General features: G+C 52.2%; 5 protein-coding genes across 5 annotated transcripts; 3 read left to right on the forward strand and 2 right to left on the reverse strand.

Moving 5' to 3' along the window:
- Positions 1-600: 600 nt before the first annotated feature.
- On the forward strand, positions 601-1,621 carry A1O9_08088 (D-amino-acid oxidase; the record flags this gene model as incomplete). Its single annotated transcript, XM_013402474.1, has 4 exons — positions 601-828; positions 899-1,372; positions 1,398-1,538; positions 1,565-1,621. The coding sequence occupies 4 exons, from the start codon at positions 601-603 to the stop codon at positions 1,619-1,621; spliced, it is 900 nt and encodes a 299-aa protein (XP_013257928.1).
- A 3,100-nt stretch (positions 1,622-4,721) lies between these two features.
- A1O9_08089 (uncharacterized protein) lies at positions 4,722-7,355 on the forward strand (the record flags this gene model as incomplete). The annotated part of the gene is made up of 1 exon (XM_013402475.1): positions 4,722-7,355. One exon carries the CDS (start codon positions 4,722-4,724, stop codon positions 7,353-7,355), a length of 2,634 nt encoding a protein of 877 aa, XP_013257929.1.
- Positions 7,356-8,532: 1,177 nt separating this feature from the next.
- Positions 8,533-8,949, forward strand: A1O9_08090 (uncharacterized protein; the record flags this gene model as incomplete). Its single annotated transcript, XM_013402476.1, has 1 exon — positions 8,533-8,949. One exon carries the CDS (start codon positions 8,533-8,535, stop codon positions 8,947-8,949), a length of 417 nt encoding a protein of 138 aa, XP_013257930.1.
- A 1,587-nt stretch (positions 8,950-10,536) lies between these two features.
- A1O9_08091 (uncharacterized protein) lies at positions 10,537-13,029 on the reverse strand (the record flags this gene model as incomplete). The annotated part of the gene is made up of 1 exon (XM_013402477.1): positions 10,537-13,029. The coding sequence occupies one exon, from the start codon at positions 13,027-13,029 to the stop codon at positions 10,537-10,539; it is 2,493 nt and encodes an 830-aa protein (XP_013257931.1).
- A 2,535-nt stretch (positions 13,030-15,564) lies between these two features.
- On the reverse strand, positions 15,565-17,940 carry A1O9_08092 (uncharacterized protein; the record flags this gene model as incomplete). Its single annotated transcript, XM_013402478.1, has 1 exon — positions 15,565-17,940. One exon carries the CDS (start codon positions 17,938-17,940, stop codon positions 15,565-15,567), a length of 2,376 nt encoding a protein of 791 aa, XP_013257932.1.
- Positions 17,941-19,028: the final 1,088 nt, after the last annotated feature.

Raw genomic sequence — 19,028 nt, forward strand, 5'->3', positions numbered from 1 at the left:
GAATTGAATTATTTGAACAGATGTATATATACTATCCTGTCTGTTTAGGTCCTCACCATGAAATTCCGTAGGCCCTGAGCATAAACCTTTTTCTAGGCCTTCAGCATACATGAACTGCCATCAATAGCCTCACTATTCACCGGAAAGCCTTCTATTGTGATCGCTTCAAAGTCTGGCCCGACGTGAATAGCGGTCTAAATAGCAACAGCCTGAATAACAGACACTCTTCATCCGGTCTCTTCACCCTTCAGGGAACATCTCTCCAGCCTGCGAATCGCCGGCAATGATCGCCGGCAATGACGAAACTCTAAAGGCTTGGAAAATGGGTGAGAAGAAGGTCATTGTCATAGGTTGAGATCATGTTGTTTCTCCGTCTCTATTACAAACCTCCAAGGTTCTCAGGGCTCCAGACTAACACTCTCAGAGCGGGTATTTCTGGTTTCACAACAGCGCTCCTGCTGTCCAAAAGTCCCCGGTACAAAATCACCGTTGCAGCAAAGCACATGCCTGGTAATTACGACATCGAGTATGCGTCACCGTGGGCGGGTGCGAACTGCTTGCCGTGAGTCGATGAGTCAGTGTTCAGTTTAGCTTGAGGAGATGAACTCACAAGCGCCCAGAGTTTCGGCCAACAAGACGCCAGCCCAAGAATGGGGCAGAGACACGTGGGCTACCTTCGCAGACCTGGCTGAGACCCGTCCTGAAGCAGGTCTTCACTTTCAAACGACAGAGCTCTTCGATCGCAAGAAGGATGCCTCATCAGTGACAGGACAGTGGTTCCAGGAGCTTCTCTCGCCTAACCTTGGGTTCAAAACCATCTTCAAAGACGTGAGTTCCGGCATCAGGCGCCGAAATATCTCGATATATCTCGATGTAGCTCAGAGGTTGGCCGATTTAGTTTCGTGAAATACCGAAGTCTCAGCTGAAAACTGGGACTGATAGCGGTATTGAGTTTACCTCGGTCTGTATCAACGCCGCGATCTATCTTCCCTGGCTTGTCTCTCAATGCCTTAAGGACGGCGTAGTGTTCAAGCGACAAGTCTTTGGACACATAACGGATGCAGCGAAAGGTGGTGTCCATCATTCCGGGGCGGCTGTCGACCTCATTGTGGATTGCACAGGGCTTTATGCCTCTAAGCTTGCTGGCGTTGAGGACAAGACCGTCGTCCCCGCGAGAGGGCAGATTGTGGTTGCCAGAAACGTCGCTCCAGCAATGTTCCCAGTCTCTGGAACGGATGACAGCTCAGAAGAAGCGTGCTACATCATGACTCGAGCTGCCGGAGGAGGCACGATTCTTGGAGGCTGCTACCAAAAGGGCAGCTGGGAATCCCAGCCTGATCCGAGTCTTGCAATCAGAATCATGAAGCGATGTGTGGATCTCTGTCCAGAATTGACAGGGGGGCAAGGGAGTCGACCACCTGGACATCATCCGCCACGGGGTTGGCCTGAGACCTGTCAGGAAAGGCGGCACAAGGATCGAGCTTGAAAAGATCGATGGGATCCTTACCGTGCATAATTACGGTGCAGGCGGCGCAGGAGTAAGTTGATCCATTTTCGTCCAAAGGGCTGCGAAGTTCCCGGGACCCAGAGTCTTGCTGACTTGAACGTCTACGACGTCTAGTATCAACATTCCTACAGATGTTCTCCAGCAGCGGTAAAATTGGTCGACCAGGCTTTTGGCGGAAAGGCGCGACTTTGATACCGTTTAGGTGCCTGACTCGTATGAAAACAATTTTTCAGATTAGACGGGGTGTATCTGAGATGAGCATTTAGTCCAGCTTACTGTTGGAAGCAAGTTTAGAGCCTTCAGTCGGGCGTTTTGCCGAAGAAGCTTTGAAACGAGATTGTCAGACGACTTGATCAGCAAATAGATGATTCCCGCCTGGGTGCTGCCATGGGCTCTCAGCTGGGTGGCTATTTGTCCTCTGTGCGATTGTGATTGACTTGAAATGAGACGTTGGAAGTGACATTCTGACTCGCCAATCTGGAGATTATCGATCTGGCGAAGGAGGCCGCCGCTGACGGAACCAAACTCTCCGAGGATGCGCCACACCCGCAAGCTAATTATTTATTGAGTCCGCTGCTTGTAGCGTGGGCCTCGTATTGATCTAGATAGGATACGGAGTACGGAGCATGTTCGGTAGGATCTGTTTGGAAGTACCGACACCGACTGCCTCGTGCCATACAAACAATTCAAGGTTTGGAAAAGAAGCAGCGTTTGGGTTTCGGGCAAAATCACAACAGGCAGGTGGAGGAGAGATCGGACTGCGTTAGGGCAGGAACAACCCAATGCACTCAATCGAACAGATTCTTCACTCGCACCCGCAATGTTCGGTGTCTCGTGCCGACAGACGCGACCAGAGAGGGTAGCAGAGATGTCCGCGAAGATCAAAGTCTTGACCATTCGCCAGCGTAATCGAATGGCTCAAGTTTCAGTGGGATGCTGAACGGATGTTTCGAGCCGGGGTGAAACAAGGTGCTCTCAAAAGGAAGCGATCGATGCAGGAACCAGGCTTCTACACGTTTATTGTACTCCGGACGCCCTAGTCTTCGCTACTGGCAGTCCACAGGTCTCTTGGCCTGTTCTCCGGACGCACCTTACGAGGAGCAGGGGATGCTCGGGATATTCAATGAGGTGTGGTCATGTCTTTGGCTCGGGTACATGACACTGCAGCCAAAGTCCGTCCAACAGTGAGGTGCCAGTGGTTAGTACAGATATGCATTGCCGATACTTGGAAGAGTTCTCAGGTGTTGACTCGCTGAGTCTCTGTTGACCTGGTGAACTGGGAACGGTAAACGTCATCTTCAAAACAAAACAAGCTCGGATGCCAGGTTAGACTTGCATCTCTGTCCATCATTGCTTCTCTTGGAAAGATGCGATTCTACGACATGCATGCACATTTGAGACATTCCAGGACAGAAAAGTGTTCCTTGGTTCGGCATTCCGAGTGGAAGCTCTTCAACATGCGCCGTTTGCCATCCCCAAGCCAATATTGTCCACGTAAAGGATGGCCAGAGTGATACCAGGTAATTAAATTCAATGCCGTGTCAACGTGCAACGTGGTTCGCAGCGGTGACACTGGCACATTTATCTCTTGTACTCGGTACAGCATCTAGGACTCGTGTTCCTTGCATGCACAGTCAGATGCCTGTTGTCCACCGAGGAGGGGAGGGACTAAGCATCGGTTCCTTATCACTACCTCCATACCTCTCTAGGGACTTCGTAGGAAGTCCGTCATTTGGGTAATTATGAGGAACACACCGTGCTGGCTAGTGGTTAAGGAATATCATGGTGATGATCATAGGTATCATACGAGAGCTGCTCCGGGATATGTTGCGAAAGTGGTCCAAGAAGTCAACCACAGAAGGAGTAGCTAAGCACTTCGACTGGCTGGCTGGAGAGGCCGCCATGATTGGACTAATATCCTGACAGAGAGGACATCAACCAATGCGTGGGTCGAGATGTATTGGTGATAACAAGATTGGCGGGCATGTTGTGAACTACGATGCACTGTCGGAGCCTGATCGCTCTGGAGACCATACAGGGTGCTGCTGGTCATTGCCCTTTGTGAAAGTGGAAGTGGAAGCCAGAAGCAGAAGTGGAGGGCCCTGCCTTGCCCGGAGCTGCCGGGTGCGTCGGCTTGGGCGTGTGCGTGTGCGCGTGCGTGTGTACTTGTGTGCGTGGCGTTCTGTCAATTACGAGCAGTCCAGTTCAGTAGTACTCCGTACAGTACTCGTAAGTACATGGCTTTGGGGCCTTTGGGGTCCTTGGAGGCTTTGGAGGCTTTGGCTCTAGAAACCCTTGGAGATGCCCCCCGGGCTCCAGACCGAACATTACTTTCTTCACCAACACCTGTCACTGTCATCCACTGGCAGCAAAGCTGTCTACCGAGTTACTAAATCGTAGCTTGGTTAACTAAACCCGGTTCGGAACCATCTTCAAGCCCATGCCAGTGCCGGGTGCCCACCCCAGTTCGCTAGGGTCGACTAAGTCCACTAGCTTGAACCACCTACGGTAGGCACTCCGTACCTAACCTCGTAACCGACAAGCCCCAAGTCCAAGCCTGCTCGCCTGGGCCCTTCGACATCACCGGTGCGAGATATTCCATTCCGTCACTTGCAGCCACACAGCGCACACCACAGCCATACTCCGACTATCAAACAAACCTCTGCAGACACCCACCCGTTGCCAGTGCCATCACACACTCCTCACTTGGTGACTCTCACGCCGCACCCTCGTTCATCGACACCCTTTAACCTTCAACCTTCAACTCTCGCCACTTTTCTATCTTTCTTCACTCTCGTTTCCATTTCCAGAAGATAATTCAGCAATCCATCACCGTCCTTGTGCACCTTTCCCGTGCTCGCCACAAATACTCTCGGCCTTCCAAGCCCTCCATCCGCTATCTTTCGTCATTCCTCATTACCCTGGTCTTCACCACCAAGAGCGCTGAATTCGAGAACACCTCCACCACCGCAACTGCGCAATCCACTCCGCTCCCGCATGACTCCCATTCTGTTCCAATACACTCCTCCCCAACGTCTATTGCAGTGGGGACGAGCCCAAACAGCCTGACATTCGCCCGACTGCGCCTCCCAATCCGTTGACTCGTCATTGATGTCTCTCATTCAGCCTCATCAACCTCCACCACGACTCACCCCAGTTCCTTGACTGTGCCATTCTTTCACTCAGCGGCAAATTTGCAGCCGGTGGGCTCAGCATGGGATTTTGGTCATTCGGCGCGCGCAAGAAAAGCCGTACTGTCGACGGCCAAGACCAAGGGCACCAGAACTTGTTGGAAGAGGAACACATCACCGTGCCTGTTCACCTTACTCCAGGTGCACCTCGAGACTTGGCTACCATGTCGCGCACTCACAGCAAACCCGAACACGATGGAAAACCACGCCGCCTATCCAAGCAGCGGAACTCGAGTCAACAAGGCAGCGTCCCTCGTTCAGTCACCATCCCAGCCTCAGGTGCTGCAAATGACTCGCGGGCGATGAGGAGGGCCTCAGATCTATACTCTCAGAATCCTATGTCGCACTCTAGTCTTGGTCCTGAGGAGTTTACTGCACTTCCTCAGCCCGCTCCAACACTACTTGCGAAACCGCGATGTTATGATGCCACCAATCAAAGAAGAAAATCTAGCAAAAGGAAAGCAGAGGACTATGCTCGAGAGAGAGAGGTCAGAGCCATGAGCTCGCCTGATCCTACCCCTGGCTTGAAGCGACCAACAACTTACTCTGGCTCGGGCCCATTGCGTCGGGACACAAGACAAGTGCCTGGAAAGCTCAATCGCCGACTACAGAGACCAGCGTCGGAGGTTTCACTTCCATTGCCCGAAACTATCCAGGAGGCAGACGCCAATGCAAATCAAGCTTCCTTTAAAATTGGTATCTTCGCTGCTCTCAGCCCACGCCCAACCTTGACTTATGTTGGCAATGCTCGACCATCTCTTGGAAAACAACCATTACGGATCAAACCGTCTGTACAGCAAGCAATTGAAGAAGAACCCGCCTCGTCAAGGAAAAGAATTGATGAACTGGCTGATGAACTGGACGCAGGTGGCTTGAGAGAGCTCATGGAGCGGGACCAAAGACGACATGAGAGAAAGAGAGCGGCTGAGAGAGATCGCCTTCAGCGCAAACTTCAACGGAAGGCAGACAAACAGCGAGACGAGGAACTTCGCGGTCGGCCAAACCAGGGACTGTCCGCTTCCTCATTAAATGCCGACGCTCGTCGACATGGTCACCATTCTTTAGATGGTCATGCAGAGTCTTCCTCAGCTGCTGTTCAGCAAAGGACTCCAAGTCAACAAGGGCGGCAAGGAGCTGGTCCGTTTGCCGATCCTCAACGTCCAACTCACCGCACCGTTCACGCAATTAGAAATCCTTTCGATGATGAGAAAGACGTTGATCTGAGCCGGGATCCTTTTGATCATGATGACGAGGAAGGCCCGCCTGTTCCCGTCAGGTCACCTTTGAGGACTGTATCCCCAGTCGATGCTCCGGGCAGGCATCAGCCTTCTCGCGCCATGACATTCTCACCACCAACATCGCCGGTGCAGCGGCCGGCTGAACGTCCAAGTTTCTCTCAAACCTCCGCACTCGCACGAGAAATGACCCCGGAAATCTTGCAAACGAAGGAATCTGAGCGCCGGCCGTCCGATCAAAGTAGCCTGAAGATGAGTTCTTGGACGAATTTCTTTAAACGTGGGGGACAGCGCAAAGGGAGTGGTGTTGATCGTGGGAGGAGCACACCATCAGAGTTCTCCAATACATCACGGGAATCATTTGTCCGAAAGCAGCAGCCTCCGCCGGTAGTTGTACCTCGAACGTTTCGACGATCCGACCCTTCTAGTATACCGCAGAGAACCATGTCGAAATTTCGGGAAGATCTTCCGGAACTGCCCATCTCGCCTCCAGATTCGCGCGTCCAATCTCCTGAAGCTACGGTCGCTCCTCATGTGGGAGCTGAACCCTCCTCCGGGCAACAACCGAGGCAATCCTTGTCTGGCACATTCGATGGTCGAAGCATAGCCACAAGCTCAAGCAATCCGGCCTTGGACCGTAATGCTCCAGACAGTCGTCTAGGGCAGGCTATGGACATTGATGTCAGTAGTGGAGCACTATCTGGAATGGTACTATCGCAGTCGCTAGCATCTGTGGATTCCGAGGGCTCGTGGCTATCTGGAAAACCAGTGAAGCGATTGTCTGGCAATATGAGCCAAAACGTTCGTCAGAGCCAATCGTCTCTCCCCCCACAATCGATACCTGGCGCGTTTGAAATGGACGAGGATGACCTGGCAGACGATGAGTATCTCAATCGGCTGACGCCTGGACCTAGTGGTCGAAGAGATTCCATGATCTCGTCGGGTCGTAAAGCCAGTAGTACCATCATTGATCTGGAACGGGAGCGGCAACATAGCCCGGTACCGGATGTTCCCCCTGTTCCGATGAGCTCCCCTGGAGACGAAGCATGGCATGAGGGTGTCGGACGACAAGCCACAGTTGTGCATCAGCCAAACCGTGCCAAGTCTACCGAAGGATTGCTAAAGCAAGTGGGAAGCGAGACACCGAGAATGTCGAGAAAAGTTAGCACGGACGACGAAGATGATGATGAAGTGCGAATGTATCCGGAAGGGGAACGTCCTGAAATCCAGGAGTCGCCCATCCTAAGAGCACGAAGTGTTGAATACAAGAAACACGGCCGACATGCGAGCGCAGGGTCGGCCCGGTTGTTAGATATACGACGATCATCTGTGCAGTTAGATACTGCACCTCGAAGCCCAAGTCTGCCCGAAATCCCTCTCCCAGGGCGGGGAGGAGCAGCAGAATCCACGAAACAAATATGAGGGCATATGGTACACAAGCTTGCGGATGAGTTTGATTACTGTTTCCTTTGTCACTCGCAGTGTGATGTACGGCCACTAATGGATTCGGTCGCACCTAAAATGATACCCATGATGCACAAGATACCCAGCAATGACACTCTTTTTCAGCAGAAGCTGCTTTTTGATATGTTGGCCACTTGGACGGACTTGTTGGCAAAGGGTGTACAGGTAAACAAGAATCTACAAGGAGGGAGATAGCACGGCACCGGTTAGATGGGGATATGCAAATACAATTGAGCTGAGGAGATGAAGGTGAGGGTGCCTGTCCTGGCTGATTTGGCATCTAGGGATGGAGCTGGGCAAAACATGTACTACAAAGGACAGCAAGGGAAGCTATGGCTTATTGTTGGGTTAAAATTGTTGTGGACTAGCAGTGACACTGTTCAGTACTGTCACTGCTTAGAATTGTTCCAAAGCCGAATTATGCGAGGCATAGAGTTAAAGTACGGAGTACGCAGCAGCAGGATGTCACAGGCGCTTTGTCACTTGGCACTCATCTCGTCCCGCCAGTGCCAATTCGATCAAGTGGGTTAAGGCTAGACCACGACAGCACGACTAATCAAATCTCGCATTATTATTCTTCCGGCTCCGGGCATTTTGCCCTGCATTCGTGCCTCAGGGTGGCGCCTCTTGCTTCCTGATTCCAAATCCCGCAAGAGTCCCTTTGATGGCGTCATCTCGATTCGCTCCGGGCAACTGCCCTTCTGCCCTCTTCCACCAGCCAAACTGCGAGCCCAGCCTGTGACTACTGCCCCTCGGCACCCATTTCTTGCGTTCCCTTAATTCAAATCAATTCCATCATTCCCCCTCGCCCATCCCAGCATTTCTAAGCCGTGTCATAGTCCCCCTTGTTATTATCTCTTCACATAATACATCACTCTCTCCGCGCCTCGTCCCATCTCCAATCTTCTATTTCTATTACCGCTGCTGACTAGACTATTCTATTCCCTCACCTTCCTTGCACGAAATCAAGATAAATACCTTCGTCGTGGCTGCCCCAGTCTCTTTCCACTCCATCAAACTTCAGCGCCTGCTTAACAACTACCACAACAACACCTCGATAATACCAACCCCACTTCGATCAACGCGTCTTTTTTCAACCACCCGATCTACCAACTTCACACACACATCCAACAAAATGGTTGTCCACAATCTGGCAGAGTACGTAGCCTACCATCAAGCCAAGCTTCGCAAGGAACAAGCTGCCGCTGCTGCCCCTGCTGCCAAGAAATACGGTGTTAATGAATTATACAGCAAATCCTCCTTCAACACCTCCCTCGCGTCCGAGAGACTCATCGTCCTTGACTGCTTCGCCACCTGGTGCGGCCCCTGCAAAGTCATCGCCCCCGAGGTCGCCAAGTTCAGCGAGTCTGAAGCATACAAGGAGAGGGTCGAGTTCTACAAGGTCGACGTCGACAAGGTTCCAGACCTTGCCCAGGAACTCAATGTGAGAGCCATGCCTACCTTCATGCTCTTCAAGGGCGGTGAGAAGGTCGGCGAGGTCGTCGGTGCCGATCCCCGCGCTCTCAAGAACGCCATCGACAAGAACCTGTAAATCAATAGTCGGAATCCCTCTATTGCAGGGATTCGTTTCCTTCGGGATTGAGGAAAGGAAATCCTAAAGCCACAAGATTATCAAATGGCATAGACGGGTTCTTGAAGGAACATCAGAGGATGGAACGGAATATCCACCAATACATACTATCCTCGGGAGTGGATTCCATACTTCATCATTGCCCTAATGCCAGTGTCGCATGGCGGCATCCTAAAGCATCAGGGCAGCAGCGGACGGTTTGACGTCCTGTCAGAAGTCATGTCAAATAACAACCCCAAAAATATCACATCCTCTACTACACTCGCGCGTCTCTCAAAGTTCTCGCTTTTTTAAATTAGAAAAACAAACTTCCTCCTGATTCCTCGGTGAACCAGCTATATCCTGTGGGGTTCATGTAGAGATGTGAGCTGCCTTCCGACCCATGCAAGGCCCCTTTCTGGGCTGAGAGAAACGCAGCGAGCAAAGCTTTTTGATGGGTGAGCTCAGGGCATATCATGAAATCGTTGGATCTGTCGGAAAACCCAGGACGAGACAGACCATTCCAGAACCCGGACACTGCATTGTCCCCGGGCACCAATTTCCAAGCGAGGATTCCAGCACCCAGTCAAGCATTTGTACTACAGCAATTAATTACATGTACGTACGAGGACCTGTCTAAGATTGAGTCCGCCAGCAGGGACGGTCCCCGAGAACCTTGCCTGACTTGGCTTAGCTCAGCCTGAAGGCGACCTGGAGGGAATAAGTAATTACTCGTAAAGAAACTATCTAGCAGTAGGCTGGTAAGTAGTAAGTAGTAAGTAGTAGCTGTGGGCATGCGTGTGAGGCATATTATGTCGAAAACCCGCGAACGACCGGGGAGAATAAACCACATGTTTGTCAATTGTAGCTAGTATGCAGTACCTCCCACATCGATAGCCACTGGCTAGTAGCACAAAGGGGCAAGAAAAGGCCGAGGCATTTATGTCTGTAATAAGACATCATATAATACGATGATTACACCGGGCAAACCCCCAACTCTGGATCAGAACCACGACCCAGGCTCGTGAAATGGGATTTACGCGGTGGCTGCCTGCCCAGCTCCATTGCCTCTGCTTTTTTCCTTTCATTCGGAAATTTCTACATTCCATTCATTGACTGCCTTAAGTCAGGATATCAGGACTAAAGAAGTAAGCACCCAGGTAACTAAGTAGTTACCTAGAGGTAGACCACAGTCAGCCATCCAGGGCTCCGGCGAGACACTACATCCAACTTCATTCCGTCGGGCAAACTCGCCAACTAGTTACAGCACGAAACCGATGCTAGGGTATTTTCCAAACAAGACAAATGAAAAGCAAAACAACGCTGGGATAGATACTCCGTTCCGTTTCGTAAGCTGTGTCCGTTCGATCGATTTATGTCTAAGCATGTTCTATGCTGTGTGCACAAGGTCCGCGTAAGGCTGATTTTTGGAGATAGTCATGGTGATCCATACTGTGCTTTGCGGCTCTTTGTGGGGTAAGTTGATCGCTTAAACAATATTGTGTGATATATAGTACACTTTGAAGAAGTAGTGGTCGTTGGGCGGGACGCCATTCTGCCGTCGGATGTTCATACCTCAGAGCTGCATCTCTTACAACGAAGGACCTGCCGCTTGTCCACTATGGCAGCTTTAAACGTCCGGCTGCCACAGTTTGGGCATTTCAGATCGCTGTCGCTGCCGGCGCTGCTTCTCCGACGTCCTCTCGTTGATGATTTCTGTCTCTTTGCTGCTACATTTGCTTCATCGTCTCCGGCACCACCGTGAACGCTAGCATTCGCCGAATTAGGATCTCGTTCCGAGCCCGTCATTTCACTCGATAATTGGGAGACGTAGCTGGCAGCTCGCGAGAGGGGATTGGCCCCAGGGCCCAAAAGGCCCGGCGTTCGGAGGGGCCGGTTGACCATAGGTACGATGGTGTTATTGAAGTCCCATGCCATCAATGAATGGTTGCCCAGCAGTAAAAGAGGGTCGTCGTGAGGAAGATCTGCGGAGGTTGGCTGGTGCAATGGTGATGGCAGGGATACAGTTGGCGGGTGAGCATTTTCAGGAGATTTGGTTTGTGATACCGAATGGAAACTTCCCGGGGATTCTCCAAGTGGTGACTGGATCGAGATTGAAGGACCAATTTGGGCCTGTTGAAGCGGCGAGTGATATTCAGGCGACGTCGGAGAGAGCAAGCTATCTCTGTGTGGTGGTGAATTTCGGCGTATGGATAAGCGTTTGGAGAGCAATTTCCTCGGTGAAGCACTCCGAGACCGTTCATTGTTCAGACTTCCACGGATCTCTAACATACTCCCAGATGCCGTTGTGGCGGTGCTCCCCGTGCCTTGCACAGAATTCCGCCAATTCAAAATGCGATCGGTGGACTGGTTCTTCGATCCCATCACAAATGAGTTCCGATGCGATGAAGAGGTGGCAGAGTTCCTTGTGGCAACAGATCCGGTTCTTGCCAACATCTTTTTGGAAAAGGTGGAACTGGCATCCCAAGATTCATGCCTTCGCTTTTGAAAGGCGCAATCCTGCCGAAAGATTTTAATCTGCCCCGTGTAATCAGCAGTTACAATAAGCTGCCCCCCTGGATGCGCATGCCTGGCTAGGTATGCAGGTGTTTCTGGAGCACGTTTGGGAGATTCCGAAGTGCGGATTCTTATATCGGCTTGCTTGTCCTCTGAGTGGTTGCTATTGTTTGTTGGCGCTGGGGAAGAAATAACGGAATCAGCGCGGCTGACCAAGGTCACTGGCGGTGGATTGCACAAGTCGTACAAAGGGTCACCAGATTGTGCTAATAGTCGCCTTGTCTTCTCAGGGGCAAGTATCGCCGTTGTCGCAATAGCTGAATGGGCCTCGAATACTTCCATCGGCCGCTTGTCATTCTCAGGCCGCTCGTGCACTGAGGTTGGCCATATGTACACTTTTCGATCCTCGCTGCCGCAAATCACATACTTTCCATCATCGCTGAAGGAAGCGTGTATCTGGCTGCAGGAGTTCTCATTTCCGCGAAACTTGACCTCCAAGGTCCTATCCTTCAGATTATACATGCGTATACGAGAGTCGTTACTGGTGATCAGGATTTTGACATCCGGTTGGGCGTTCTCGCGCGGCAATGCGATGGTATCGATGCCTGTGATTTTGCTACCCTTCGCATTCCTCCCTCGGGCTGATCGCACATGAATTTGTGAGTGGGCTTTCAGACCCTCGGTGTCATACAAGATGCACAGACCACCTAAGCAACCAGCGATCGCTGTCTTGCCATCTGGTGTAAATGCAACAGCGGTTACCATATCGGGAACTTGTGCCCAGTATGCGACGGTCTTGTCCGGTATACTCCAAAGCCTCAGTTTGGAGTCGAGCGACCCGGCCAAGAAGAACCGATCATCGCGCGGATGAAACTGTATCGATGTCACAAAATCGACGTGTTTGAACGCACAGAGACATTCAGCACGGGAAACGTGGTGTAGTCTGACGGTCTTGTCCATGGAAGAAGACAAGAGGAAGTTGTTCTTACTCCAACTGAGGTCCAGTATACTCGCGGTATGACCATCATACTCCCTGAAGAGCTTCGTCTTGAACACAGGCGCGTTGAGCTTTACACTCTCACCCGCATTGTTAGTTTCAAACAACCTCTCTTCAACGTCACGGTCTTCCGTAGTTGCCAGAACCTCCCAGACTCTCAGCTTCTTGTCCTGCCCAGCAGCGGCCAGATACCTTCCATCTTTTGAGAATTCCATGGCCCATATCGCATTGTTGGCCGAGCTTGGTGGCGGGATTGGAGTGGCGGAGGGCACATCAGTGATGCTGTGGATCTTGGAGTCGATCGATGCTTTCCGGCTCTTGGACCGTCGTAGGTCTAGGGCGATCTGAGCGAGGAACAAGCGGTCGAAGTCTTTCTGCTTCCTGTATTGGGCTTTGACCTTGATATAACGCGGGGGAGCAGGGAATTTCGGTATGAAGCCGACTGGCTGAGAAAAGACTTCAGCCTCGACGCCTCCGGACCGGTTTTCGGATGAGAACTCCGATTCATTGTCATGGAGCTCGAAGGAGTCTCTCTTCTTGGAGCCCATGATGCGGCTCAAGAAGGAGACACCCTTCCTGATGTGAGATACATATCAGCCTCGAGGACTTGGCCATGTACCTTGGCCTGGAAGATCAGGCCAAGGGGATAAAAGGAACAACGGTGGTTCAGTCAACGGATATGCATATGGGGGCGCACAAAGGGGAATGTCTGGCCGTTGCTGGGCGAGTGAGAGATTTTTGGAATCAGGTTGTGCAAACTCACTTTTTGGTATCCTTGCTCAGCTTGCTACTAGCACTGCTGTCGACCCTTCGAAGAAGTCCCGGGTCGGAGCAATTCCTCCCCGAGACGTCCTCGGATGGCCCGGATTCCGCATTTGTCGACTTTGAGGACACACCGCCTTGGGAAGATGGCGGCAGCCTGCTCTGCGACTGAGTGCGCTCTAAGATTTGCTAGGGTGATTGGGAGTGAGCGGGCGAGATCGCGACTTGTTTTGACAAGTGGGTAAAGCGAATGCGAACATACCCTGGATATGGGGTCCAAAGCGCCTTGCTGGGAGTCCACCAGCTGCAGCTCGTTAGAGCCTAGCGGAGGACTCATACTGGCAGCTTGGGGTGATTTCAGACGGGTCCTTTGCAATGGGTCATGATTTTGATTGAGCGTGTGAGAAATGGCCGTATTTGAAGTTGGAAAGCCTGAATCTCATGGCCGTGGTACAGTCAGCACGTGGGCAGTTAGTGGCAGAAGAAGCAGTGACGAAGGCGACCAGGTGGCGGAGGGTAGGCGTAACCAAGATACGGGCCTTGCGGCCAATGGGAAAGCAGAATCAGCGTCAGTAAGCAAAGCGTGACCGCTGAGTGATGCTTTGAGCACGGAGTTGCAATGGGTGTTCGCAATAATGTGGGATGCGGAGGGGACGGATTGCACTTACGGCTGTTTTGAGAAGCATCGTCGTCGTCGTCGTCAGTACCACCACCGTTATTGGTATTGATGACTTTGATGTTTTGGGTGGTGGTGCCAGAGGTGGTAGCGTTCGTATTGGTGGTAACATGGGCACTGGGACTGATGACGGCAATGGTGGGAATGACAGCCGAAGGAGGGGTCGAGGGCGAGCGCCCCGTCGCGGTATGGAGCCCTGGACGCCCACCCGGCTGGTGGGTGTTGAAGTGAGAGTTGGAGGGGGTCTTTCTGAGGTATGGGTACGGATACTGCCACGGGTCAGCAATCAGCATGTTCAAGACACCTTGTGGTAACTCCAAGCCTAGAGCTAGTGGTGGCACAATAGGGGTTGTAGGGGGTTCCGTGGGTGGCCGTGGGCAGCAGTGGGCGGTAGTTGTTAGGCCTTGGGTGGTGGTCCGTGGAATGAGACCTGGCGGTTCCAAGAGCCTCGGCCGCCACCTCTTCACATCAAGGGCACATTGAATCTCAACTAAACTCGAGTGCTGGGTTCTTACACTCGTGGAGTTCCTGGTCCGAGGCGGCGCAACCTCCATCGCCCCCATCCGCTGGCCAATTCAGGCCTCTGTTTGCGAAGCAAACCTCAAGAAACAATCTAACCTGAGGCAAGACTAGGACCTCGCGACATTCAAAGGACACGGCAGGATGCGTGCAAATGCCATCGTCAGAGGAGGGAAAGTGGGTTAAAGAGCTCGCAAATCTTCAATCAAGTAATTAGTCTTCGTATCGATACATATGACATTGGCATCCGATCCCAGGATAATCCGCATGCACAACCTGGATTGCCAGACCTGATCCCATGGGCCATGAGCTATGGAAGCGAAAGACCGCGTCAGGCCTACTGTCCTAAGCTGGGCCCCGCCGATGCAATGGAACTCCTCTTCAGCCGCTGCTCCTTGATCCTTCCATCAACGTGGCTCCATGGCGCTGGCGTGGATGCACAACGCTCCATCATGTCACATAATAATGATCGGCTGTTCATTAAGCAGTGGTATCCTCGTGCTCATATCAGGTGCTAGCCCGAAGCCTAGACCCACGATACATGGGAACTAACCATCATGTCGCCATGAAAACCTCATCTGAGCACACAAATTTGTAGCTTGGCCGTTGCTTGTAACATCTTGCCTTGCCCGAGCGCCTTGGTAGATCTACTCGTACTCTACTCCGGAGGTAGTGGTAGTGTAAGCCTGTCTGCCTGGCCTGGCAGTCTGAAGCACCACTGCATCAGTCCAATCTGATTATTTCCGCCTTCATTTCGCATCTTTAACCGCCTTTAGTCATTTCAAAATCATGTCAAGTTGCTCAATCTCCTGGTAGTTAGTCTGCCTGACCCATCCTATTCCACCATCTTCTCAGGAGCTCGCATATAGTACTACAATCATGCACAAAGTTATGGCTTCTTTATCCCAGGAAAACCGGCCCCACTCAAGCAACAAAGCCGAATACGAAGCGATTCGCCCCAGCGGCTCTGAGGAGTGAAGTGCTTCCACCACCGCCTTGTTCTTTGGCTCTCACCGACCAAAATACCTCGGGGCACACCTGTACTTTCCGTCTCCTCATGCCAAAGCCCCAAACGGACATCTCTCATTTGACTTAGATGATCCGCCTCCTCCCGGGCTTTCAGCCTTCAAGTTTCTTGATTGGCAATTCGGCCTAGATATCCTAAAAGGAATGCTTTGTTTTCTGCCGCCGTTTGTCGTTTTTCATTCGCTGGTCGTCCAACAGCGGGTCCACTGCTCGTTGATGTCAAACTTCCCACTCGGGATGTCCTCGTAGAGATGGCTTCAATTCCAGACAACGGTACCTCTGTATTCGGGCTAAGGACTTGACTTGACGATAATGGCGATACTGTTCCAAAACGCCCCCGTCCTATCGGCGCCTTGGGTGTGCTTTCCGCTCTGCCGAACAAAGACAGTAATGTCTGCTTATGGGCGTCGGAACGAGGGGTGTCTTGAGACGGTGTGAGAATGCCTGGCATCTCTTGGTTCGTATTCTGCACCAAAGCGACAGGTCTCATATCAGTGCTTGGCTGATTGGTTGGCTGATTGGTTTCATCTGCCGGATCTGAAGTCTCGATTGTCTGTGGGCGTCGAAGAATTTGCGGCTGGAAAGCCTTCACGGGTGCTTTTGGTGTCGACCTTTCCAAAGTTGTCCTCTTGGTCGTTGGTTTTGGCCCTCGTGGCGAGCGAGGCAAGCCCTGCCGCTGCTCTTCTGGCTTTGTCAAGATCTTGATCGGAGTAGGCTGCTTTGGATCAAACAAAGTACGATTTGAGGTCAATGGACTCCGTCCCAAGTCATTACTAACGTGCTTCGTCGTACGAGACACAGCTTCGAATTCCGGCTGATTAAGAGGCCCGCTGATGGTCGCCGATGTCTCCCCTTCTCGAGGCATTGGCCGATTCGAAGCTTTGGGTTTTTGCTCTTGGTTTCCTTGCCTAAGCAAGATTAGGAGAGGGTCGTTTTGCGTAGGTTGCGGGCTCCGTTGTACGCCAGACGCCCCAGTTGCTGCCAGTTCGGCTGGCATACCTTGTTCTCGAGCAAGTGCCTGCAATGCAGCAGCCCCAGCGGCCGATGTTTGGGATGGCTGACTGAACAAATTGAGCAAGGATGCTCGTTGAACATTGTCGGGTCTGTGGACCACGGTAGCCGGGCTTGCCTGACTTTGGGACTTTTCGATCGGTGATAAGTGGAAATTTGCAAGCGGAGCTGGAGTTGTGGGGCGGTTGTGCCTCTGGTCCCCTCCAGTTGAAAACTGTGAGCTCCGTTGCGTCGGTCCACCACTCTGTTGTCCATATTCAGTTCGAGGCATGATGGAGGCCGGGGAGCCAAGCAGGCCTTGTGAAAGTGAGTGCGATGTATTGGATAAAGGCGGTTCTGCTGGTTTGGTGGCGCCCTTGAAGACATCCAGTAATGCCTTTGTATGATTCGTCAATTTTGGCAAGGCACTAGCAGGAGGTACCATTGTAGTTCGTGCTTGATTCAAGGACGGCCGAGCAAATTGGGGATCTCCAGTCTGTTGATACGGGGCCGGAGCTTGGGGAGCTTGAGCGTAGCCCTGGTCGCGTATACCTGCATCTTGCACCGCTGGATAGCGGTCGCTTGTTTGTGAGGTCTGAAATACTGGTGGCGGTTTTTCTTGGTCTACAAGAGTATGGCGGGTATGGGACGCATGCGGAGACCTTTGCACCTCTGGCTGGGAGAGGACTTGTTCAAATGGAGGTTTAGGTTCTCCATGCATCGAGGCCACTGTCGAACCGCGGAGCAGTGCCAAAAGAGCATTTGACTTTTCAGTATCGACTTTCTGCATGTGACTAGGTTGTGGTGCAGTCTCCAGTAGAGCAGTTGATGGCTGGCCAATGCTGAGGAATTTCCTCAGGTGCGATGATGGATCTAGAGCGACAGGGGCAGAAACTTCAGGCAGATCACTGATGACAGGAGTACCACTCTCTGTCAGTCTTGCCCCAGCGCCGTTGGTGTCCTGATCGTCCTCGGTGGTGACCTCCTCTAACACCATGGGCGGGGCCGATAGATGTGAGCTGTATCGATTCTCCTTCTTTCGCTGTTGAGCAATCCATTTCTTGAGAGGGTTCAAGAAGGGTGCCACCATGTAGAACTTGTTGGCATTTACAGCTGGCTGATCCGTTCCACTCCCCTCATGTTGCCGACTCTTCTTGAGGGTGGGCAGGTCGGTGAGCTTGTACCACTCAATCTTGCTGATTTCCTTTCGGGTTTTTGGTTCAAAGTACGTGTCCTTGGGGACGCCACGGAAGACGTATAGCCTCATGTGCTGCTCGCGCATGGTCACCTCAATATATTTCATGTCCTTCTCATCTTTCACTAAGCCGGCAGCGCGGATATCAAAGCCTGTCTCTTCGTAAACTTCTCGCACCGCACAATCAAGGTCGTTCTCGTCCTTGTTGATCTTTCCCCTGGGAAAACTCCAATTGGCGCTCTTCTTCCAGCCTTTGACGAGGACAACTTCATCCATGTTCTCGTTCAGCATGATGGCGCCGCGAACCGGCACTCGGGACTTGTAGGCTAGAAATTCTGCGAAAGCAGTTGTATGATGTTGGGCAGACCATTGTGAGAACAGTGGACAATGTTGGAAGATCCTTAAGCTAAAGTTACGGAGGGATAAGGAAGGCAAGGTGGGATCGAGGGGACGGATGAAGTCTTCGTAGAACCATTGTGCCTCCTCAACCTGGAAGCAAATTCTTTCTACAGATGCGAGCTCTTCCGGGGGAAGATTGATGATGAAACGGACGCACAGGTCATCGAGCCCTAGAGGTCGTAGGAGGTCAGCGCGACAACAATCACAATCTCAGGCACATGCATCTCACAGTCCTCCAGCTGCATCTCTAAGGCTAATGGCAGGGCTGGGATGTCTTAGCATCTCCAGGACCATCTGTCTTCTCGGGTGTTGTGATACGCAGAAGAGGGAAGAGGATTGTAGATGAGCTCGCAAAGGCCTCGAAAAATGCACTGCCTCACGCTTGGATGTTCGCGATCGAGAGTGAGAGCGAGAGGGTCGTTTTGTGGGGAAGGATGTTTGGCCAGACGACCAAAAGAGACAAGTCAGGGCTTAGGACGGCCATCGACGGGCTGGGAAGATACACAGGATCACGCTCAAGCTCGCAGCGCTGTGCCAGGCCCAGACCAGGAGTTGTTCGGCTGCACCGTGGCGCCAGGGCACGACAAGCTGTAATGGGCGTGGGGCGTGTGGCGTATGGCGTGAGTGGCCGGTGGTGGCTAATGCTGACTGTGGCGGTGCAGGGCGATCAGCGCTGCAGGGCTTGGGCTGAGACTTTCAATTTCGAGGCGCACGAGGTCTGAGTCTGACGAGGAAGCGCTCGGTTAGCTCCAAGCCGTCATGTAGGATGACGCAGGCGCGCGCTCTCGTTCCAGGTTGTCAAACAAGATTTGCCTGGCAATCAGTTCGATCAAGCCTCTGACTCCAATGGATGGTGTTCAAGCCAAGCAGCCTCCGACGAACGCTACTTGTTGCTTTGTTTGCCCAAGTTTAAAATATGTGAGTGGTTAGGCGGTGACATCAAAGCCGGAATCCAAGCCCTTTGTCCTTGCTCAGCCCAT

The sequence above is a fragment of the Exophiala aquamarina genome (genome assembly GCF_000709125.1).
Source record: "Exophiala aquamarina CBS 119918 chromosome Unknown aczIA-supercont1.7, whole genome shotgun sequence".
Classification (NCBI taxonomy): Eukaryota; Fungi; Ascomycota; class Eurotiomycetes; order Chaetothyriales; family Herpotrichiellaceae; genus Exophiala; species Exophiala aquamarina.